General features: G+C 40.8%; 1 protein-coding gene across 2 annotated transcripts in view; it reads right to left on the bottom strand.

The window, feature by feature from the left end:
- Positions 1-25,578, bottom strand: part of LOC126198893 (uncharacterized) — a 48,348-nt gene that overhangs the window by 5,301 nt on the left and 17,469 nt on the right. The window contains exon 2 of one of the 2 annotated variants that reach the window (XM_049935509.1): positions 15,319-15,489. In XM_049935509.1, the coding sequence (XP_049791466.1) occupies positions 15,319-15,489 (171 nt within the window). Of the gene's footprint in view, positions 1-14,504; positions 14,786-15,318; positions 15,490-25,578 lie in introns of those variants that run through there. The other variant, XM_049935511.1, reaches the window with a different exon arrangement.

Here is a 25,578-nt window from a genome sequence, read left to right as displayed (position 1 = left end):
TAATGGTACTTAGAGAGGAACAAGGCCCAGTGCTGTAGTCTGTGGGCCGCCCTATCCGGAATCTGAGAGGTGGGGCCAAATAACGATATTAACGGCTTATGGTCAGTGATTAACTGAAACTTCGTGCCGTACAAGAAAGGGTGAAACGTGGTAACAGCGTAGACAATGGCCAAAGCCTCTTTTTCCACCTGGGAGTAATGGGCCTGCGCGGGACTAAGCGTTTTAGACGCAAACGCCAGTGGTTGCTCGGAACCGTCTGCGTTGCGATGGGCCAGGACAGCCCCCACCCCATACTGCGAAGCATCTGTAGCCAGGACCAACGGCTTACGGGGATCAAAAGTAGCCAAACAAGGGGCTGAAGTGAGGAGGCCCTTCAACGAGGTGAACGCTCGCTCGCATGCAGGCGACCAATCAAAAGGAACACCCTTGTGCAGAAGGCAGTACAGGGGGTGGGCCATAGTGGAAGCCCTGGGAATGAACCGGTGGTAATAGGCTATCTTGCCTAAAAAAGCCTGTAACTCTTTCAGCGAAGTGGGCCGAGGAAGGTTGACGATACCTTGGACCAAACTTCCTAGTGGCTGTATGCCATGCCGAGATATGGTGTAGCCCACATACTCAATGGACGGTTGGAAGAAGGTTGACTGACGCAGGTTGCAACGGAAGCCCACAGACCTGAATTTGAGAAAGAGGGTGCGAAGGTTGTGCAAGTGTTCCTTCGTGCTGCGGCCTGTGACAATTATGTCATCCAGGTAATTAATACAATGAGGGATTGTCGACGTGACATGCTCAAGATAACGCTGGAATATCGCCGGGGCACTGGATATTCCAAAAGCCAACCGCTGGTATTGGTAAAGGCCAAACGGGGTGTTGACGACAGCCAGCCGTTTGGAGTCCTCATCAAGAGGTATCTGATGATAAGCCTCCGACAGATCGATTTTCGAAAAATATTGGCCACCCGCCACGGCGGAGAACAATTCATCAGCACGAGGCAAAGGATAGGTGTCCACCACCAATTGGGAATTAATGGTGGCCTTGAAATCGCCACAAAGACGTAAGTTTCCTGAGGGCTTATTGACAATAACGAAGGGCGAAGCCCACTCACTGGAAGAAACGGGAAGAACGACCCCTAGGGCTGTCAGCCGGTCTAGCTCTTCCTTTACCTGAGGGCGGAGAGCCAAGGGGATCTGTCTCGCGCGTAGAAAACGCGGGCGAGCCGACGCCTTCAACGTTAAGTGAGCTTCAAATTCGGAAACACGCCCCAGGCCCTCCTCAAAAATATCTGGAAAGTCTGAGATCAAATATTCCAATGAGTGATAGGGAACGTCTTCGGAGACCAACTGTATGGTGTCAGCAATAGAAAAACCGAAAGCCTGAAAGGCATCCAGGCCAAAAAGGTTAGGGGAGCTCGCATCACTGACAACAATAAAAGTAATAGGCCGAGTGACTGATTTGTAAGTCACGTCGGCAGTGAATTGACCCAGTAGGGGAATGAACTGTTTACCATAACCGCGTAGACGCCGGTAAACTGGCGCCAACGGGGGCGATCCAAGGTCGGAATAAGTTTGTGCATTCAACAACGAAACTGCCGCCCCCGTATCTACTTGCAGTTGTAACCGGCGCGACCGAACCGACACCTCAATAAAGAGTTTGTGGGCCGATGCGTCGGGAGCCTGGCCCGATGAAACTTCCTGAATGTCAACGTCCATGTCCTCTGTACTTGCTTCCTTCAATGCCTTTGAGGCTGAGCGGCAAACTTTAGCAATGTGACCTTTTTTATTACATTTGCGACAAATGGCCCAACGCTGGGGGCACTCTGACCGATCGTGATGTATATAGCACGACGCACAGGACGGCAACAGGGGCCGGCGGCCGGAATTCTGCTTACGCGCCGTGCGGGAGCGGCCGTAACGGCCGGATTGCACCGCTCGCACGTCGTCCACCCCGGACACAGTGGACGCGGCCGCGCCACCCTGAACCTCCGCGACGTCGCACCACGCTTCCAGCTGTTGACCTGCCGCGTGAGAGACTTCATACGATTGAGCAATGGACAGAACTTCCTCGAGGGAAGGGTCTTCTAACTGCAGGGCCCGTTGCCGGACCTCCCTATCAGGGGCCAAACGAACAATGACGTCGCGCACCATAACGTGGGCATACGACTCTCGCGACTGCTCCGTGACAAAATGACACTTGCGACTAAGACCGTGCAGGGTAGCGGCCCACGCCCGGTAAGACTGATGGGGCCGTTTCTTGCATTGATAGAACCGACCCTAGCCGCCACAACATGCGTGCGGCGGCGATAATAGGAAGACAGCAACGAACACAATGCGTCAAAAGTCAAGGACGAGGGTTCCTGCAACGGCGCTAGCTGCCGCAAAACTTGATACAGCGAGGGAGATATCCAAGACAAGAAGAGAGCACGACATACCTCCGCATCGGCAACATGAAACGCCTGGAAATGCTGCCGAAGGCGATGTTCATATGTGTCCCAATCCTCCGCCGTCTCGTCATACGGGGGAAAGGGAGGAGGGAACTGCGCCGGAGCAGACGGCGTGGAGAGCAACGCCGGAAGCACTTGTTTCATGGTGGCCATGAGTTCCGTCTGCTGCGCAACCAAAACTCGCACCAAATCCTCCATGCCGTGGAGAAACTGTGAAACCGGAACGACGACGCAACACGCGAAAGAACGACCCTACTCGTCGCCAATTGTGTAGTAACACTGTTCACGTTTACGTCGCACTTCACTTAGCGTAGACCGGGACTGTGTCCTAGGCATGCCCGATGTTGACTGACTGGGCACGGCCCGTGCTGCTGGAGTTGTTGTTGTTCTTGTTGTTCCGCCGGCAGAGGTCGCGTCCGAATTCTCGCGTGCCCTCTGGTGGACGGGACTCTACTTGCGGCAACTACCGCCCGTGACGCGCCGTGCCAATGTGCGCCTCCCGCGATCTTTCTGGTGGCTACTACAATAACAGTATGTAAAAAGAAAAGTGGAAGAAATTGAAATAAGTTTTACACAAGCAACACCTTCAAAACTTTGTGAAGTGCATACTGCAGATGCACCTGGTGCAGAACCTGAAGATAATGATATGTACACAAAATGTGATGTGTGGTTTCAAAAGCTAAATATTGATATCCCAGCAGCCACCTATACTGAGAAGGTACAGTTACTGACACTGACACCAGGTAGTTATCTTAACCAGCAGATACAGAAATACATGCCCACCACCTCACATTATTTGATTTTAAAAGCTCATAAAATAAAGAACGAAAAAGGTATTTGGGCATGCCCAGATTCCTATTCTGGGCACAACCAAAATGGGTAAAATGCCAGCCAGTGAAGGAAGCATGCACGTGTATTTACTGCACTAACTTCCAACTTGTTTGTTTTGCCATAAGCAGCGTCACAAGAAAGAAGTACAGAGAGATGGACCTGATGCGTTTGTGTGTATGTCATGAGCCGCAAGATAAATGCTGGCTGCAGAAGTGTGCAATGTGTCCTGGTGCTGAAATGATGACTGTTGAAGCATTACACCTTTAGGATATTGACAATGATGTAACCTATGCATTATGGGAGGGGGAGAGAGGGTGAAGAAGACAGCAGAGCCAGAGAAGTTTGTTACAGAGGTTAGTCACTGGGTCATGAAAGGAATAGCTCACCATCACATCCAGAGGATTCAGAGACAGGCCACAGCAGAAGCAAAATCAGCCACATCCCAGAATACTGACACGTTAGTTCCTCATTTCCACTTTGCTGAGAACTGGTCTGTTGCTTTGCAGAGTAAAATTCAAAGTCTCCACTAGTACACGTCACATGTTCCAGTATTCAATATTCACATGTGTTGCTCACTTCCTTGAGAAATCACACTGTTCTGCTATTGTCAGTGATAATCTCATTCATGACTGTGCACATGCATGCTATACTGTCAGCATGATAATTGATGACATAACATCTCGAGGCCGTGCATTTCCTAAACATGTGTTTGTAACTGATGGTACAGCATCTCATTTTAAAAACTGTTTTCAGCTTTATAAGCTTGGTCAACACTGTAGTACACGAATTAATACAAAAGAGATGAATATTTTCAGGAACAGGTCATGGAACAAGTGCATGTGATGAGGTAAGAGGTCTCTGTAAACATCTTGCAATCTTGCAACAAGAATTAATCTACAGCACAAAGCTGTTAATGCTATAAGAGATGCTACTGGAATTAGTAACAAAGATGTAACTCTTAATTCTAAATAAAGTACATTAAGGGAATTCTGTTAAAAAAATAAAAAATAAAGAGAGAGAGAGAGAGAGAGAGAGAGAGAGAAGAGTGGTCTCTTACAAAGCCTGTGGTATGAATTCAATCAAGTCACTACTGGGTTGCATACCGGAGTGGCACATACATTGCAAGAACATTTCTCCACTAAATGCAGCTTGTTATTGTATGTGAAATGCAGAGATCACAATATACATTAGAAGACTTTGTAATGAGCTACTTCACTTCTTGTGTGTATGACAATCAGTGGTGGGTGGGACAGATAATAAGCGTCTCTCATGAGCTGCAAGATATAACCGTCTCCTTTATGACACCTCATGATACAGTTAATGGTTTCAAATGGCCATCATCAAAAAATCAGTGTGTAGTTCCCATTTCCCAAGGACTGCTGTTGTTGGATCATCCCTGTCCACATGCAAATTCAGCTTGGCTACAAAAAAAAAGTTCACTGAGAACCATATGAAAAAAAAACAAATGAACTCTTTTCAACAATGCAGTGTTGATTGTTACATTGTAGGCAAAGTATGGAAAGTCATGAACTAGTAAAATCATGACAGAAGATAACAATAATTTGTGAATAATATCATAAAAAGAAAAATTGGTATAAATATTCTGTATCACATTTTTGTTATAAAATGCTCTCGTACAAAATTATGAATTGTTTTCCCACTCATTTATAATGTTGTACAGTACTTATTTTGACTCAGAAATATTAGTTTTGCATGACATTTACTTAAACTCAGCAATCAATTTAAATATTTAAGTGTCCATGATTTTTTGAACTTGAGAGTAGAGCTAGGTCTACCTAAAAAATTTCTCACATTTTGTACAAACAAGGATTGCCCACTCTTATTGTATATTCCCTCAGTACAATGACCAAGTAACGTACCATGAAATTTTTAGAATATTTACGATGGGGTTTTTGGAGAAAATAATTTCTAAATAACAAAAAAATTTCAGATTCTTTCATCTTTATGTACACCTATTTTGACAGTTTAAGCATTTCATGCATTAATGTCATAACTGACAGTTTGCAGTTCTTCCACTTTATCATTTCTCAAGACAGTTAACATCCTGTGAGTATGCATATTTTCAAAACATAATTTTGAAATTCACAAAAAATTTACAAATTTTCGCAGTTTATTTAAAAAAAAACATGGTTTCTTTATTACAATTTTTCAATTTTCCTTTTTGTTACAACATTGCCACAAATACTCTCATTTAGAGAGGTCTGTAACATTTTAACAAATCATCAGAAAAACTAAAAAATTGTCGTTTTGGAGAGGTATCACGTGGAACTTCATATTTTTTCAGCAACGTTTGAAATAGTGATGTGACACATTTACTCTTGACCTGATTTGACATGAAATCACTCGCTTCTCAATTCGATGAATCATCCTCAATGGGAAAAAAATCATTACCTAATTACTGAAAGAAAAAAGTAAAAGATACTGGTACGTGACTGCAGACTTTTAACGCAAGTGCAGAGAGCAAAACATTAGGACAAATAACTAAAACTTAGTCATTGTTGTATTACTTGTGGGAAATGTATGGCAGCAATTAGATAAAATAATGTAAACGTTTCTGGTCAGAGTACATACAACTAGACCAATTAAAAGTGAACTAAACTGTAATTTGTTGTACATCAGCAGTGATACTAATGTCAGGCACACATATACATGTGTAGGGCTGATTTGCAGCCGAGGTTGTTGAGAAAAATTATGGCTCAAAAGTGAAACAATCTAATCTGTGTTATGCAAAGCTATGACATCATCTACACATAGAATTGTGGAAACAGATATTCAAGTATCATTTAAATGAAATGGACTCTAAATAAAACCATTTTATTCACACATCAAGAACAATTCTCTCTCTCTCTCTCTCTCTCTCTCTCTCTCTCTCTCTCTGTGTGTGTGTGTGTGTGTGTGTGTGTGTGTGTGTGCTCAATGAAGCCAAATCAATCAGGAATACTGGCGTATCATTTCAAATCTGAAGGTAAGATACAAATGGAACACATGAAATTTTACAGAAAAATATGATATACAATCAAAGAACAAGATAGAGATGAAATGAAAGGAAAAGATCCTGAGAAGCACTACTGGATGAATAGTAACAACAAAAAGATGTGATACTTTCCTTCCAGGAATCTGTGGCAGGACTTGTGTGACTCTGAAGTATATGTGTGGCATTCCCCATGATTCTATCTGATGGCAACCATAACTCTGTTGTTAATTATTTACACAATTCTATATTAATTTCATCTTTTAGTAACTGGCAAGCACAGTGATAAACATCCTATCATGAAGTTTTAGCATCCATTATGATATTTAACCTGTAAAAAACAAGCTATTTTCTTAATTTCGATTCAGTCATTTAAAAAACGAATTAGGCTTTCTACAGGCTGAAGTGTGAAATGTTAGATACCTTTATTGGGTAAGTAGGTTAGAGAATTTAAAAAGGGAAGTGGATAGGTTGAAGTTAGATATAATGGGAATTAGTGAATTGGAGTGGCAAGAAGAAGAGGGCTCCTTGTCAGGTACATACAGAGCTATCAAAACAAAATCAAATAGAGGTAATACAATAGTAGGCCCAATCATGAATAAGAAAATAGAAATGTGGGTAAGCTACTATGAAAAGCACAGTGAACACATTATTGCAGCCAAGACAGACACAAAGCTAATACCCACCACAGTACAAGTTTATATGCCAACTAACTGCAAGAAGAGAACAGAATCTTTTGAAATATGGTGCTATGGAAAAATGTTCAAGATTTGATGGGTATATCGATTAAGAAATGACAAGGTATTGATTCAAATTGGGGACAAAAAGAAATTCATAACACAAGTTGACTAAAAGATGGTATATCACTTGATAGGACACATCCTCAGGCATCAAGGAATTGTCTATTTGACTATCAAAGGAAGTGTGTGTGGGAGGGGAGGCGGGTGTACAAATTGTAGACAGAGACCAAGGCTTAAATACAGCGGTTGAACTGATATAGGTTGCAATAATTGTGCAGCGATGAAAAAGCTTGTACAGGATAGAGTAGCACTGACAGCTAAAAAGAACCAGTCTTCAGACTAAAGGCCACAACAACAACAACAACAATTTTAACAAACACAAAATTAGTTGTATACCTGACACCTACAACTGCTGTACAGATTGCACACTTAAACTTGGGCCTAGAGCAGAGGATACTTGGTGTGAAAGCATGTGATCGGCTCATGGTGCATTGGCTGTTGGGTCAACCCCACCTCCCTCTCACAGAGCAGCCAGCTTTTAGCTTTCAGAAAAAAACGAAAATGTAATAGATGAATACATCTCAGAGTGGCATGAAAGTTGATAGCAAGTTGCTAGAAGGACCAGGTGTAGACATTTTGCTTATTTTTGTAAATAATATTATCAATCACTATGAACACTGCACACAAATCCACACAAGATACACAGTGGCTACTTACTGCTATGGCATTCAATACTGTTACAAAGCTGAGACTAGCAATGAGCATAAACATTCTGAAGCAGCAAGAAACCAGTCAACTTTCACCGGTAAGAGACAGGTAAGTTAAAGTGAGCCATCTGTGATATTTGTGTGTGGACAGTGTCATATTTCACATCACTCACTTGTATCTCAACAGTAACACAATATATGGTAGATGCAACTCAGAAAGAAAGTTGAGAAACAAGAATAGGTTATTAAATGAATTTGTCAATTGTAGGAAAAAATGGGAAAGGTACTGGTGCAGGATGGAAAATGCCGTGTGGCTAGGGCCTCCCGTCGGGTAGTCTGATTGTCTGGTGCAAGTCTTCCGAGCTGACGCCACTTCAGTGACCTGCGCGTCGATGGGAAGGAAATGACGATGATAGGGACACCACCACACCCAGTCCCTGAACGTCTTCAACCCAGCTGGGAATCGAACCCAGGTTGTTAGGTATGACATTCCGTCATGCTGACCATCAGCTACCAGGGGCGGACACTGGTGTAAGATAAATACATAAGATATATTACATGCATGAAAGAGAAGAGAGTTGAAACTGATATTTCCAACAGTCAAAATTATTTGTCTTTGCCAGGCGACATCATATTGGTCACATAGGTTAATACCTTCTTTTTTGAGTGTCATAAAATTCATATTAAGACTGAATGTATTTTGCTTTATTTTAATGTATGTTCAGTGGTGAATGTAACAATATGGTTTTTCTCACAATTTTGTTTGCTAGGATCATAAAGAAGGTAGATAACACTGACTGATATTAAAAAATCTGGCATGTACCAACTCCAGTGTAATGGTTGTGTTGATCTATATTTAGGGTAGACCAATAGAACATTTGAACATGGAAAAAACATGGAAATATGGCACCAACCATTTAATCTTCTATGTAGGAACACAAAGAAACACACAGCTGTAAAAGAGAAACAATTTATTGGGTCACAGAGTGACATCAAGAAAAATACAAAGTGTCGTTCATGTAGTGCTGCACGTGCACAGTGGAACTGGTGATGACAGTCACTGACTGGGCTGCCCCTCATGGTGGCCTCGGGTATTTGCAGGCACGCTGTTTGACGGTGATGTGCAGTACATTTGCCAAAGTAGCCTGCCTTTGTTCACTGTGGGCGGTAGGTGCAGTAAACAGCAGATTACTTGTGTGTGTGGGGGGGGGGGGGTGTTTGGTGGGGGGGAGGGGGAAGGGGGAAGGGAGACAGTGGGGGAGCAGGTGTCGCCATCCATGATGCTGTGCGCTGTGCACAAAGACTCATCCATGGTGGTGCTGGGGATGGTCGTCAAAGGCATGAGAAGTTCCTGATCTGTGCAGAATAATGCATACAGACAAAACTGAGTGGAGGAAGGCACGCCACCACCCGCAGACCCCAGGACTGGCGACAGTGGAGGGGGGAGGGGGGAGTTTAGATCTTGGAGCCCACAACAAGGGGCACCAGAATGGACAGCGATGATGGTGGAATGGAAAGGAGAGGCACTATTGATAGAGACCTGGCTTCTGTCACCACTGATGGCAGCACCAACTCAGTGCAGTGGGAGGTGTTAGCACCTTCCGCAGGAAGCAAACCTGCCATCAGTGCTGATGAAACCCTGACTATTGGCCTGCTCAACCCTTGGAACAGCCGGGGATGATGAAGAATGAGGTGCGCCCACAGCTTGAAGAGGGGGCCCTGTGCTCATCCTAAAACACAGCTGATTCTGGTGGCATGCTTTGACTTGATCTTCATTGCAAACCATAAAGATATGACAACTGTGCTGGCTGTGGATGACAGGTGGAATCCAGCTGACAGCGGTGTAAGAGCTCAGTGGGACTCTTGGTCGCAATTGCTATCATTCTGTAAGAGCATAAAAAAAAATTATGTGAGAGAGCCTAGTCAGCCAGGGAATCTTCCACATAATTGAGCAACTTCATTTCAAACGTTTGGACAAGGTATTCCAATTCGCCATTTGTCTTCACATGGAAATGTCAAATACCATTGTGTACAAAAATCCTCAAAAGACTGCACCACAAACTGAGGAACACTGTCCAAAACCAAGGTGCAAGGCATGTCTCCTATGGAGTATATCTTCAAAAGGGCCTTGACTTTCGCATCTGCCGCCGCAGAGTGACATACGAAAAACAAGACAAAACATCAATTACTAATAACCCGAAAATTTCTAAAGAAGGACCAGCAGAATCAATGTGGACTAATTCTTCTGCTTCTTATTCTTTTCATTTACTTTATTATTCAATATCTGGGGATAATAATTTTTACTCAAGATTTTCTTTTGATGAGAAGGGTTGTGAAATATGGTCCTAATAGTACTGCGAAGAATAAACCTCATAGTGCTCGAGTATGATTAGATTCTATAAGACTGTGATGTGCTCATGTTACAGTTACCCCTGAGGCTTAAAGAACAGCTGTATTAAGTAATGGAATTTGTATAGGATAAAAAGGTTGAATTCCTATTTGGGGTCATAGTATTCCTCATTCAATTTTTGGTGCCAGTCTTCTGCTAAAGAAAGCTCAGGAGAATGAGACAAAGAATAAAACTTCTGATGCAATAAATAAAATTATTCCTCATCATAATCCAATGAATACAAATCCTGTACGTAATCCTTAATTTATAGTTAAAAATGTAATTCCAAATCCAATTATGAATTGGTTAATATTGAATAGGTGGAATCATTTTGCTAATCCTGATATAAGAGCTATTGCTCCAATTGCTCCTGTTAATGGTCAAGGTCTGTAATCTACTAAGTGGCATGGGTGGTTTGAGGGAGTTGTTAACATAAGTTTAGTAACTTCTCTAGATTATAAAGTTCTTAAAATTGAGAAAACATGAATTAAAGCTACTGCTGATTCTAGAATAAATAGAAGTATTTATCCAATAATTAGGAATGAAATAAATTTATTGCTATAGATAGCCCTGTATTTCCTAATAAGGTTAATAATAGGTGTCCAGCAATTATATTTGCTGGTAGTCGTAGTGCTAGTGTACCTGGTCGGATAACATTTCTAATTGTTTCAATTAGTACTATAAATGATATTAGTGCAAGGGGGTTCCTTGAGGAACAAGGTGTGTAAAAATATGATTAGTGTGATTGATTCATCCAAATAGTATAAATCTTAATCATATAGGTAAAGTGATTGCGAATCTTAATGCTAAATGTCTTGTTGTAGTAAAAATATAAGGGAATAATCCTATGAAATTATTGAATAATATTATAATGAAAATTGAAATAATGATGAATGTTGTTCCATTAAATGATTTTGGTCGTAATAATGTTTTAAATTCATTATGTAGGCTAAGTTTAGTTTATTTCAGATAATATTAATTCGTGATGGCGCAAGTCAAAATATTGATGGGATTAATAATAGTCCTAGAAATGTTCTAGTTCAATTTAACGATAAGCTAAAGATGTTAGTAGATGGGTCAAATGTTGAGAATAAATTTGTTATCATTTTCAGATTAGATTTTTTTATCTCAATTGTTCTTTTTTCTGCTTTTTTTAATAAGATTAGGTTTAAAGGAAAAAAAGAGTTTATTTAACTAAATAGAATTAAAGTGGCTGAAAATATAATAAATAGAGAGAATCATATGAGTGGAAATATTTGAGGGGCTGCATAGGGGTCAGCCATGGTGAAAAAATAGTGTGTAGCACTGCTTGCCGACCCGAACACTTGGGCAGGCCACAACAAGGCGTTCCTCCTCCTGATCGATGACACATACAGTGTGCCAACAATTTTGTGTGAAAGATTCTCCTGTCATCCTGATGTAATAAGCGAGGAGCCTCCCATCTCTGAGCTGCATGAACCACAACATGGGGAGTAAACCCTTCCACCGACAGGTGAATAACACATTCAAGAAGGAGAGGCTGATCACATAAAAATTCTGAAGCAGATCTGCCCAGCCCAGCAGAAATTGGGCCACCCATCTTGTGTATCGTGCATACGACATGCTGGAGCACTGGATCCACTGCCAAAGCAGAGGCAATACCAGAACTGGTAAAGAGAAAGCCATCCACTGTGTGCATTGCCTCCATGTCCAGTTGGAAACAAAGTAGTTCCTCCTGCTTGAACAAGGAGTCACGTGAGCTGGGAAAAAGAACCAGCATTCGCATAATTGAGACATGGGATGATAATGGATCTCACAATTGTACCAGGACAAGAACAGAGCCCAACACTGTAGACGATATGTGGCTTTGTCCGGTAAGGCACTGATGGCCTAAACAGTGAAAGTAAGGGCTTGTGGTTAGAAATTAAATGAAGTTTCGCACACATGAATTTTTTAAAGCCCAGGCAATAGTAAAAGTATCTTTCTCCATCAAAGAATAATGTTGCTGAGCCGAGTTGAGTGTTTCTGACACAAAGGCAATGGGCTTTTTGGAGCCATCTGAATGGTGATGTACCAGGACATACTGGAACACATCTATCGCCAGAACTGGATGCTTGCCGGGTTGAAATAGGACCAAACACGGCACTTAGTGAAGACTAAGCTGCACAAAAGCATGCTAACAGAGTGCAGACCAAACAAATGGAGCACTTTCACAAAGCAACAGATGCAAGGGCTGGGTGATAGTACCCACTCTGCGAATGAGCTTGTGAGAATACCCCACTTTGCCAAGGAGTGCCTGAAGTTCTCATAGCCATAATGGCAGCAACATATTCTTCCGAGTGGCACACGTCCTGCTGGGGAATTACATGGCCCAAATAAACAATGGAAGGTTTGGAGAAGTTGTATTTAGCTGGGTTACATTTAAGGTATGTGGTCTGCAAAATAGTAACAAAGAACGGAGGTTACATAGGTGACCCTCCATGATAGCACCTGTCATGACAATATCATCAAGAGAGTTAATGCGATGAGGGACAACAGTCATAAAATGTTCTAAAAGATGTTGAAAGATGGCAGGTGCACTAGCAACTCCAAACATAAGCTGTTGATACTCACAGTGGCCAAAAGGCATATTAACCACAAGCAACTGTTTTGATGATTCATCCAACAGAATCTGAAGGTAGGCTTCACTCAAGCTGATTTTCGAAAAGAACTGACCCCTCGCCCACTTTGCAAAGGTCTATCTACAACTGAAGTGCGTTAACAGTGACCTCGAAGTCACCACAGAGCCAAAGCCAACTGGACGGCTTCTATACGATCACAAAGAGCATAACCCACTCATTTGAGGAAATTGGTCTAATCATTCCCAATGATGTTAAGCAATCCAGCTCCATCTTAACCTGGTCACATGAAGCTACTGGCACCAGCTACATCCAAAAAAAGGGAGGGCAGGCAGAGGGTTTGAGGCTGAGGGGTCCTGTGAAATTGTTTGCAAAACCTAACCCTGGGGCAAAGAGAACCAAAAGCTCAAAACACAAAATATCCAATTTGTTACATGTTAATTGGCCTGACACCAGGTACACTGCATCTGCAATAGAAAAACCAAAAGTAGCAAAGGCATCTAACTCAAACAAATTTTCAGTATTTGCATTATTAACCAACAAGTACGTAATGGAACTGACTTGTAAACTGTTTTGGCTGTAAATTCACCAGGTACAGCAATCTGCTGTTTGCTATAGCTTACCAATCAACATTCAATGTGTGCCAACAGTGGGAACCCAAGTCTGTCTTACATCTATGTGCTAAGTGGCAACACAGCGGCCACCATGTCAACTTGTAGTATTAATCGTTTAACTATCACCCACACTTCAATGAATAGTTTGTTCTGGCTTGCAGACAATAATAAACGATGATGAAACAGCATGAATATCAATGTTCACTGATTCTTGTAATGACTCCTTGGGTGGAAAGTTGGGATGGAGATCGAAATACCCCTGACACGTGCCCTTTCTTTTACATTTAAGAAGCCCACTGCTTGGGGCAGGCCGCCTGCTGGTACTGTGCAAAGGAAAATGAGCATGAAGGAAGTGTTGTTCATTTTCCCTGCTGCTTATAACATGTTTTACTACGTCAGCCCAGTTGGCTTCTTTGTATTGCAGCTCCCTCCTCTTCCCCCAGTGAGCCAGGCTCCATGCACCAGGGCTGCACACTGTCAACAATGCCATCAAAAACTCCTCTAATGTAGCATCTTCAAGCTGAAGGGCACATTGATTCAACTCCTTATTTGGGACCAAACAAATGACTGTCTCTGACAATGTTGTCCGCATGAGATATCCGGGACGAACCAACACTTAATGAGTGAGGCTGTGAAGCTTGGCCGTCCCAGCTCAATATGATTGCTGTGGCTGTTTGTGACACTGGTAGAATTCAACACATGCAGCAATGACTTGCATACACTTCTGGCAAACTATGCATATCGTCAAAAGAAAGTGATGCTGGTTTCTGCAGAGAAGCTACCTGGCACACAAGGTATGCACCATTAAAAAAAGAGCCTTATTGACCTCTGTGTTGACCACCTGGAATGCCATGAAATGTTGACAATGCCTCTTCTCATACATGTCCCAGCCTTTTGGAGATTCATCACAGGGGATGAACGGCGGTAGGTGCCTGAGCCTGGGTAAACGTGGCGAACAAACATTCCAACATAGCCATATGCACCTGCTGTTGTTGCAGAAGTTATGGGGATAAAGACTTCAGGGAAGAGCTGAATGCCAGAAAAACCACAGAATCTGAAACACACAAAAATTTGACCCTTGCTGTTGCTGTGCCCTCGCTGTTTACATGGCTGTAAAAGAGATTCAATTTATTGGGTCATGGAATGGCATCAAGAAGAGTACAACAGAAGTAGTCTACATGTCTCAAACGCACTTACCAACCGAGGGCATGGAGGCCCGTTTATGCCTTTATAAAGACACTATCCATGTCATGTGTCAATAGTGTAGTGCTGCACGTGCACAAAGCATCTGCTAATGGCAGTTTGTGACCAGGCTGCTCCTGGTGACCATCTCAGGTAGTTGTGGGCACACAGTTTGAATTTCAGTACACACTAATCTTGCTGCAGTGGCCCAACTTACATCTGCTGTTAGCAGAAGGTGTAGTAACCAGCAGGTTACAATATTCAACATTTGCAGAACACTTCGAAGAAAACACCCACTGCGCTACCACGCCAAAAACAGACATGAAAATAGTCAGAATCAGTAGCAAGAAACATTTTTGAACCGTATAAGAGAACTTCCAAAACACATAATAAATGAAAATACAAACACTAGTAACCAAGTGTTATTTAAGCTGATGGCAGTGGACTTGCACAACATAAAAATATTAATATATTTGTCATCAGTGAAAGTGCTGTGCGCAAAAATCGACCATATATGAGCAGAAGAATGTTAGGAATTATGTAACAAAAAAACTATACATAACAATAATAGTAAGTTAAGGCTTCAGAACTGTTTGTGATTCTAGCAAAGAAAACTGTAAAAAAACAAAAAACAAAAAATAAAAAAAATATGTTAAAGTGACCACTGAAAATGCTTTAAAATAAAGCAAATCACATTTGGTCTTAATAATACATTTAATTACAGTCATAAAAGATGTTATTAATTGCCATAACCCGTATAACCATGATGGCAGAAAAAAGACACAAAGAGGACAACACGTACAGCTGATTATAATGTATGGTATCTTACCAAGGTAATGTCCTATAGCAAGTCCTACAACAACGGAAGCTGCAATTACCATCAGTATGTTGAGAGCTGTATTAACATCTTTGTTGGGATGATGAACATATTTTTTGTTCTTCAGTCCATTCACCTCTTCATCTGTCTGTGCAACATCGTAGTCCATCTCTCCAGAGAGAACTGAAAAGATTGTTCACAGTGAAACTGGTTTCTTGTTCACATCATTTTTTAAATTAAGAATAGCAAATACACTCTTTAATATACACAAGAAAAGAAGGTATCCTTGGAAAAGGTCTGGAGACATGGGAATATATCAACAGGATTGTATCATAGTGAGAAAGAGATTCAAAAATAAGATATTCAAGTACAAGGAATAAGGTATACAATATTAGCTAGTAAGGTATACTGAGAAGCTGATATAGACACAGATCACACTTTTGTAATAATGAAGAGTACGCTGAGGAGTAAGAGAACTGGTAAGAAGAAGAAATACATAAGTCAGTAGGACAGTAAGTACTAAGGAATATAAGATACGTTTGGAGTTCTCTGAAGCTGTATAAACTACAGTAATGAATAAAGCAAGTGGCCCTGGTGAAATGGAATGGGTATCATTAAAATGGACACCCACTAACGCTGAACAGTCAAATACGGGTACAAGACACACTACACTCGTTCGTCCTCTGTTAGAATATTGCTGCGCAGTGTGGGATCCTTACCAGGTGGGATTGACGGAGGACATCGAAAGGGTGCAAAAAAGGGCAGCTCATTTTGTGTTATCACGTAATAGGGGAGAGAGTGTGGTAGATATGATACGTGAGTTGAGATGGAAGTCATTAAAGCAAAGATGTTTTTCGTCACGGCGAGATCTATTTACGAAATTTCAGTCACCAACTTTCTCTTCCGAATGCGAAAAAAATATTTTGTTGAGCCCAACCTACATAGGTAGGAATGATCATCAAAATAAAATAAGAGAAATCAGAGCTCGAACAGCAAGGTTTAGGTGTTCGTTTTTCCCACGCGCTGTTCAGGAGTGGAATGATAGAGAGATAGTATGTTTGTGGTTCGATGAACCCTCTGCCAAGCACTTAAATGTGAATTTCAGAGTAATCATGTAGATGTAGATGTAGATAACTGCAACGAAAAATTTGATGATGGAAGAAACACTTCACTTTATTGGTAAAAGTAGGAAATACAAAAATTTTCAGGGTAAAAAGGAATAGTGCAATATAAGACACTTAGGAATGAAATTAACAGGAAAAGCGAAGTAGCTGGAGAGAGAGAGAGAGAGAGAGAGAGAGAGAGAGAGAGAGAGAGAAAAACACGGGTCACTGGAAGTGCAGACCCAGTACATAGATCAGTCAAAGCAACTTTCTGTGAAATTACAAGAAAATCTGTCAACATTAAGGGTGCAAAAGAAATTCCACTACTGAACACAGAGAAGACAGCAGAATGGAAAAAATACATTGGAGAATTTATGAAGGGGAGGAACAGTCTACTTACAAGATAGAAGCAGAAAAAGGTGTTGATTTGGAAGATGTAGAGGATTTACTATTAGCCACAGTTTGAAAGCTCTTTCAAAGGTCTGCAATCAAATACAGGAAAAGGCATAGATAACTACAATATCTAAAATTATTGAGAGATGTGGCAAACAAATGACTGTTTTAGTTAGCATATAGAATCTATGAGGCTGCAGACATACCAGCTTAACAGCTGATGCATCAAAGTTGCTGACAAGAATAAGGTAAAAATGCCAGGGAGGGAGTTCTGATGCTAGATTTGATCATGGGGGCAAGACTTTTGAAAAATCAAGATACCTACTTAAGAGTTATTGACCTAGAAGAAGCAATGGAGTTAGATGTTTGAAATTTTCAGAAAAATAAGGATAATTTAGAGATAACAATTGATTACATACAATATATATAAGAATAAAGAGGAGGCAATAAGAACAGAAGACCATAGAGACAAGGGCTCAGTAAAAAAAGGGGTGTAAGGCAGAGGTGCAGTCTTTCTCTGTTACTGTTCAAACTATACATCAAAGAAGCTATGACAGAAATAAAAGAAAAAAAAAAATATGTGCCTACATTTATGACCCTAAACAACAGAAAATGGACTTGATCCCAAAAATGAGTACATGTACCTCCTTGCAATAGACATATACTTATCTCTTGTTTCAATGAACCTGGCCACACTCACAAACTATAAGCTCTCCGCAAAATATGTCATCGATAGACTGAATATGCAGTATGACAATACTTAACGTACATCATCAGGATGCACAGCAACATGGAAACTTTTCCTGTAATCTCAACATGATAGGTGTCAAAGACACAACTTGTTCATGCAACTCAATATCAGAACGGAGAAAGGAAGAAATGATAGCGGGACCAGAAACACCCTACACCACAAGCAATACGGTGGCTTGAAGATGGTATAGATGTAGATTCTGTTGGAAGGCTTAGTGTGGTGTTATCTTGAGAAAGTTCACACAATTCCACATCGTTGTAGCTCAATCACCTTTTGAATTATGTTCTTCAGATGAAAATTATTGTCACTCCATGTTGCTGGAATATGAGAGTGACTTAATAAATCAGAATCTTGTTCAGTCTACAACATCCAATGAACTGGAAGCTGGTGTGATGGTTACTTCCTCTACAGTAAACAATTAAGTGAGGAGAGGAGCATGACTTTTGTGTCTGGAGATGATCAGAAAGAAAGACACTATTTGGCCAGACAATGAATCTTTTAATTGCATTCAGATTATCTTCGTTCATCCTACTTCTGAAAACCCACCCTGTACAGACCCAAACAAAAGCATGAAATCAGATACACTTTGGATTATACTGCAAATAGGAGCTTATCACGAGATTATTTTAGACCACTGCATTTTCTATGGATACACTGATTCTGGCTTTAATTCAGTACTTTCTATCCTCTTCTACAACCTTGCCCTAGAGCAGTTTCTGTAGAAGAATGTTGGGCAGGGACTTGGAATCTCTGTCTGCCACTCCATCAACAATCTGAGAGCCATCAACATCCTCTGAGGCAGAGAGTGACTTCCTTGACCAGAAGCCTTTTGCCATCATGTCTCATTATTTTTATTCAAACTCTTAGAAGCCACTAGTATCAAATATTAGTAGCTGTACATAGTAACTGATGGCCAGGGTGACATTACAGTATGTGCAAAAATAAATGATAAGCTCATACATAGCACCAAAAGTGACACCAGTCAAGGTTCATAAGATAGAATGACTACACACAGAACTGTGGCTTTTACACGAGGACTGCACAGTGAGATGCAACAACGTTATTGATCGCTGAGTATTGCTTGCTGTCTGGAATTCTTACCTTTTAAAATAACTAAGCACCTTGAGGACATTAAAAGAATGATTTTATTAATTTTATATTTTGTACTATGGTTTTATTAATTTCACTTCTTGACAATTTCATTAACATTTTTATTTCTTGACAATTGCATTATGCACTGCATGTCTCATTTTTGTTGTTACCAGGCATATCTTAGAATGCCATGCATAAGTAAGGTGGTTTTTGTTCACAGCTGGTGGCATTTGGGAGAAAACATAGGGGTGCAACCATGTTACTAGCTATGATTTCTTTGGTGGTCCCTCCCGCCCTCAGTATTACGGTAGTTCTGGTGGCAGCTTATCTTTGATGTATGTGTACACAGATGTCTTACTGCAGTTCATGCGGCAGTCTGTTGACTGGTCTTGCTGAGCATCCACAACATGCGGCAGACTGGGCACTTGTATGGTAAGCTACTTTTGAGGTTCATAAATTGGCATCTTATGGTTGTTATGCCTTCATTTCTTACATCCACATCCCACATCTAGTCATTCACAGTTGGTTCATAGGTTACATTAGGCTGGCAATATCTCCTTATTTGCTGATACATTCAAGATTTTTCAGTTAGGTCCCGTTCACCAGTGTGTAGTAATTGACTCAGAGAACCTTTTCATACCTCACCCACACAGGATCTCAAATGCAACCTGACCAATTTTCTGGGTTTTTTAAACAACTGGTACCACTTTCTAGTACGGTACACAATCAAGGTATGACGCCGATTTTCACATCTATATGGGTCATTTAAATGTTAATTAATTTTTTGAAGAATCACTCTTAGTTTTCCTCGTTTTTTTTTTTTTTTTTTTTTTTTTTTTTTTTTTTTTTTTTTTTTTTTTTTTTTGGAAATGTCTGAAGATGGAACTTATACGCTGTAACCTGGGTCATGTGTATGATTTTATCCATATAAAGGATTTGTCAAGTACAAACAAAATGGAGTTATTTATCATGAAAAATACAAAAAAGAACTGCACAGTTCTTTATGGTTTTTAGTCATCTTTTGGATGTTGCAGGTCTTCTTATGGCCACGCTTTTTACAAAAAGACTGAAGAAGAATTTCACCTTATGCAAGACACTGGTTTATATTTTCATTTCACCCAAACACGTTTCAGGACTTTATGCACTATCTTCAGTGGACTTGTTGGTTTATTTTCTTTCTGAAAAATTACTGTTACATGCCAACTTCTTGTGTTAAGACATATGGTACCGAGCTGAGGCAGTATGTTGTTAATTTACAATATGTTTAAGTTGTTTGTCAATGTATTGAAAATGAACAACATACTACAATGGTGCAGACCCACCCAATCCACCCATGCAGAACTTCCTATTCTAGTCCTATCAAAGGCTTATCCTACACCCTCAGAGACCAGGACACTTGTGAAAGCATCCATGTTGTGTACTAGCTTTCCTGCAATCACTCCTCAGCTTTTTATATTGGTATATACAAATCAGCTATCCACCAGGATGAATGGCCACTGCCAAACTGTGGCCAGCAGCAAAGTGGAACCCCCTGTTGCACAACATACAGCTGAACATAGCATGCCTGATTTCAAGGACTGCTTCACAACATGGGCCACATGGATCCTTCTCTCCACCATCAGCTTTTCTGAACTGCGCACATGAAATATATCCTTACAACACATTCTCCACTCTCGAAGTCATCCTGGTCTCAACCTATGGTAAGCTACTGTCCCACACACCCTCCACCCAACAATTTCTGGCCACTCTGTCCCTATCACTTTGTAGTGCCTCGAGAATTTTGGTGTAAATTCTAGAGAAACTTTGCTTTCCACCGTCTTGAACACCCGATATTTTAAGTACGAGGGTGAGAGAATGGAGATGTGTCTACCTTGCCGCCGGTTTCTGTGTGTGCAGGATGGACATGTATCGGGAGAATATGGCAATAGTGACGGTCGATCGGCACACACAAGTGTTTGCAGCGCATGCCTGAGAAACTGCATGTCCAGTACAAGAGCAAGCACACTCTATTCCTTGACAGCATAATGACTGTATTGTTGTGAAGAAATGAATTATGTTTTGAACTAAAGACACTTACATTTGACTTTCGGATGTTGGGCTTGCGAGAAGCAAGAACTGGTTTGATAGTGGTTATTAAAACAAACACATTATAATTGTATCTGTTAGTATATAAAGGTCCAAGATGGAGTTGACTCGCGAGAGTTGAATGCTTGTGTGAATCTTGTGAAGTTGTTTTATTGTGGAGATGAAAATATAACAAAGTTGAACAAAAGTATCCTGAGAGTACAGAATCATTTCAAGAGTGGAAAAAAAGGTCTATTTTGAAATTCCCTTAACCAGCTAGAGTCTTCAGAGAAGAAGAGTTTGTGAAGATTGGCACAGCCGTCTGACCCGAGAAGAAGATTGGCTGCACACAATATGTAAGTCAACGGCGAGAGACGTGCGAGTCTTGCACCCCAGTACCACACAGTACCACGTGGCGACCCACGAGACAGGACCCGAAGAAAACTGGAATTTAAAGACAGAAACGGAAAGAAGATATTAGGTGCTGCCATAGCAACCAAGTCTAACAACATACGAGAACTGTTTCTAGTAATCGTGCAGAGTCCAATGAACAAATGGAAGAAAGTTACGAGTGCAATGCTGTAAAAGACATGAAAAAGTAATAGCAGAGAGAACTGAAGAGATGACCTCAACTTTTTGACTAAGAAGGTCAGATGTGGAGAGTAAGCAGTCTTCACACACGTACATCATGCCACTGCCGTCGCCGTAACCAGCCACCGATGCCGACTGCACCAGCTGCTGCTCACCAGTGCTGACTCCGTGTCCACTCGCTGATGATGACGCTGAAACCAATGTCCGATGTTGCCAGCACCAGTGCTGTCCACCGGCACTGATTATACATCTTCGTACCAATGCAGCTTGAACTCTATGCTGGGTGAGTGAAAAAACAATAATTTTTTGGTAGAGTTGAGGGGACGATTGCACGTTAAACTGTTATTATAGTTATTGTATTCAGTGGTGAATTTTCTTTAGATGATCACTAGATCTAAGATCAATAAAACTATGGATCAGGAACCACAACGTGGAACAACTTCAGAGCCAGCCAGGGCTGGGGAAGTCGACAGGGGAGTGCCAGACTGGACGGAGTTAGTAAAGTTAATAAGTGCCATTTGAAGTGAAAAACTAGAAGCACAACGTGTAACTTTAAGTGAAAAATTAAATGCTCACAATGCTTTGTTTAGAGATGAACTGAATGCTCAAAATGCTTCATTGAGAGATGAACTGATTGCGAATTTACGCCTTCAGTTAGATTCAGTGAATACCCAATTAAATAGTAAATTAGATGCTCAGAGTGAAATTTTAAGTAATCAACATGAAACTTTGAATAGTCAAGCAGCAAATATAGTTTTATTAAAGACTGAATTTGACCCTCTTAATAATAAGGTAGAAAATCTGAAGTTAGATTTAGAGAGTGGACTCACTAGTTCTTTGAATACTCACGTTAATCAACTATTTATTGAATTTAACGAGAGAAAGGATGAGCAACTTCAAGATTTAACTAAAAAATTAGAATTTGACATTGAAGATAAATGTAATTATGTAGAAAAGGAACTTGTTGAAAAATTAGGATCATTTCAAAGCGTATGCAATGTTACCTTCGATGCTGTAAAGCAGAGGTTGCACACCCTGAAGGATAGTATTGAGAAACAAGATAAGCTAATTCCTTTTGTCCAATCACAAATTGCAGACGTCAACACCCGAGTTGATACCATGAAAAGGGATTTTAAAGAGAAACTAGCGACATCAGCTACCTTAAATATAAGCAATCTGGAGGAACAAGTAGAAGAGTTAAAAGACAGAAAAGTGGCCGAGAGGGTAACCCCTAACAACATTTCTTCAGATTTAGCTTTGGAACTTAATTATACGAAAAAAGGCATAGACAGTTTATGGAAAGAATTCAAACTTATCCAGGACAAGGTAAACAAAAAAAGTGATTTCTCCTAACGTGGTGTTAACCAGTGAGGCAATAACCGACCTACAATGGGGAGCAAATTCAGGACTATCCAGGCAGTTTCCAAAATGTATGCCAGACGGGTACGTACACCCAACACATTTTCTGAAAAGATTTAACCAAGCCTTGCCAAAAAACTGGGAAGACTCAAAAAAGATAGAATTCATGGTAGGGTACCTTTTAGGTGAAGCTTCAGAATGGGGCACTGTGAACACTGAGAATTTTTCGTCTTGGGCCGACTTCTAGAAAAAGTTTAAGGAGAAGATATTTTGACTGGCATCTGACATGAGCAAAGTACTTGGATAAACCAATGGAAGAAGAGGGTTTAGCTAGAATCTTAATAAGATGGTTACCTATCTATGCTAGGAAGGATATATTATGTAGTGGGTGTAAGACTGTAGAAGATTTGTTATCCTTTGTAGACACACTGGATGCCTTGAATAAAGACCAAAATGAGAATGTACATCGCCCAGTAATGTCACAAGAATTTGCACCTAGTAGCAGTGGAGTACAAAATGGAAACGCAATATCCCGATTTGGTAACCAGCCGGTACTTACAAACAATGAGTAAAACGTTATGCGATCTGGATCCAGGGCCAGGGCCCAGGTCGTAGAAATATATTAGGAGGCCTAGCTCATAATAAATATGTTAGCTTTACGCATAAAGTACTGACCCAAGAATGATTGTTGCTAGTAGAACCTAGCTTAACTACCGTTAATCCACAACCAATTATAGTTGGAAGGGTAGAAGATTTCAAAGTTAACATATTTACTGATTCTGGTAGTGAAGTGTCACTTATTTCTAATGATTTCTTTAATACATTAGGAACTAAACATAACTTACCGCTATTACCGGTAACAGGAGTGTACATAGTAGGTATTATTGGGACCAAAAGTAAGGTTGTAAAACACGAAACCTAGGTAAACTGCATCATTGGGACTGTCCCATTTCGTCAGACACTTTTAGTAGTGGAAAATATCAATAGGGATGTGTTGTTTGGTCTAGACTGGCTATCAGAGTTTAACGTCAAATTGAATTTTGAGGACAATTGTCTTTATTTTGGACTAGGTGACGATAAATATTGTGTAAAGTTTGTCACTGACCCCTATAATAGTAAACAAATAACTGAGAATCAGCGTTTATGACTAACAGTGACAGCACAATTGTCACCAGAGATTGAAAACTTAAGTCATGCATCACACCGAGTTGACATACAAAATAAAGTAAGTGATTCCTCAATTTTAACCAACAACCAGAAATTGGAAAGATAAAACTCCATTTTTCTGTAAACCATAACCAATACCCGTGAGCTTGAGAGAGGTGGTTAAAGAAGAAATAGATAAAATGAATGACAGCAAAATAATAGCACATAGTACGAGTGTTGTGAATAACCCTTTATTAGTGGTAAAAAAAGGCTACAGGGGGTGTGCGGTTAGTGCTAGATGCACGCACTTTGAATAAACACATAGAGACAGAACGAGGAAGACCAGTTAATATCGAGGAATTACTGTCCAAATTTGAACAAGCACAGTTTTTAGCACAATGGACCTGACTACTGGGTATTGGCAAATATGGTTGAAACTTGATTCAAAGAAGTGTACTACAGCGTTTCTATTTGATGGGAAATCATATCATTTTAATGTGTTATGGTTTGGACCCCCCCCCGCCACCCCCACCCCTGAACCATGGACCAAGCCGTTGGTGGGGAGGCTTGCATGCCTCAGCGATACAGACAGCCGTACCGTAGGTGCAACCACAACAAAGGGGTATCTGTTGAGAGGCCAGACAAATGTGTGGTTCCTGAAAAGGGGCAGCAACCTTTTCAGTAGTTGCAGGGGCAACAGTCTGGATGATTGACTGATCTGGCCTTGTAACACTAACCAAAGTGGTATTGCTGTGCTGGTACTGCAAACGGTTGAAAGCAAGGGGAAACTACAGCAGTAATTTTTCCCAAGGGCATGCAGCTTTACTGTATGGTTGAATGATGATGGCATCCTCTTGGTTAAAATATTCCAGAGGTAAAATAGTTCCCCATTCAGATCTCTGGGCGGGGACTACTCAGGAGGGTGTTGTTATCAGGAGAAGGAAAACTGACGTTCTATGGATCGGAGTGTGGAATATCAGATCCCTTAATCAGGCAGGTAGGTTAGAAAATTTAAAATGGGCAATGGATAGGCTAAAGTTAGATATGGTGGGAATTAGTGAAGTCGGTGGCAGGACGAACAAGACTTCTGATAAGGTGAATAAAGGGTTATAAATACAAAATCAAATAGGGGTAAGGCTAGGTTTAATAATGAATAGGAAAATAGGAATGTGGGTATGCTACTACAAACAGCATAGTGAACGCATTATTGTGGCCAAGACAGACACGAAGCCCACGCCTACTTCAGTAGTACAAGTTTATATGCCAACTAGCTCCACAGATGACGAAGAGATTGATGAAATATATGATGGGATAAAAGAAATTATTCAGCTAGTGAGGGGAGACGAAAATTTAATAGTCATAGGTGACTGGAATTCAATAGTAGGAAAAGGAAGGGAAGGAAACATAGGAGGTGAATATGGAATGGGAGGAAGGAATGAAAAAGGAAGCCGCCTGGCAGAATTTTGCATAGAGCATAACTTAATCATAGCTAACGCTTGGTTCAAGAATCATGAAAGAAGGTTGTATACATGGAACAAGCCTGGAGATACTGGAAGGTCGTAGATAGATTATATAATTGTAAGACAGAGATTCAGGAACCAGGTTTTAAATTGTAAGACATTTCCAGGGGCAGATGTGGACTCTGACCACACTCTTCTGGTTATGAACTGTAGATTAAGACTGAAGAAACTGCAAAAATGTGGGAATTTCAGAAGATGGTACCTGGATAAACTGAAAGAACCAGAGGTTGTAGAGATCTTCAGGGAGAGCATT

Source organism: Schistocerca nitens, chromosome 8 (genome assembly GCF_023898315.1).
Source record: "Schistocerca nitens isolate TAMUIC-IGC-003100 chromosome 8, iqSchNite1.1, whole genome shotgun sequence".
Taxonomy (NCBI): Eukaryota; Metazoa; Arthropoda; class Insecta; order Orthoptera; family Acrididae; genus Schistocerca; species Schistocerca nitens.
Note: the sequence above shows the minus strand (reverse complement) of the source record. Positions and strands in the feature narration are given on the sequence as shown.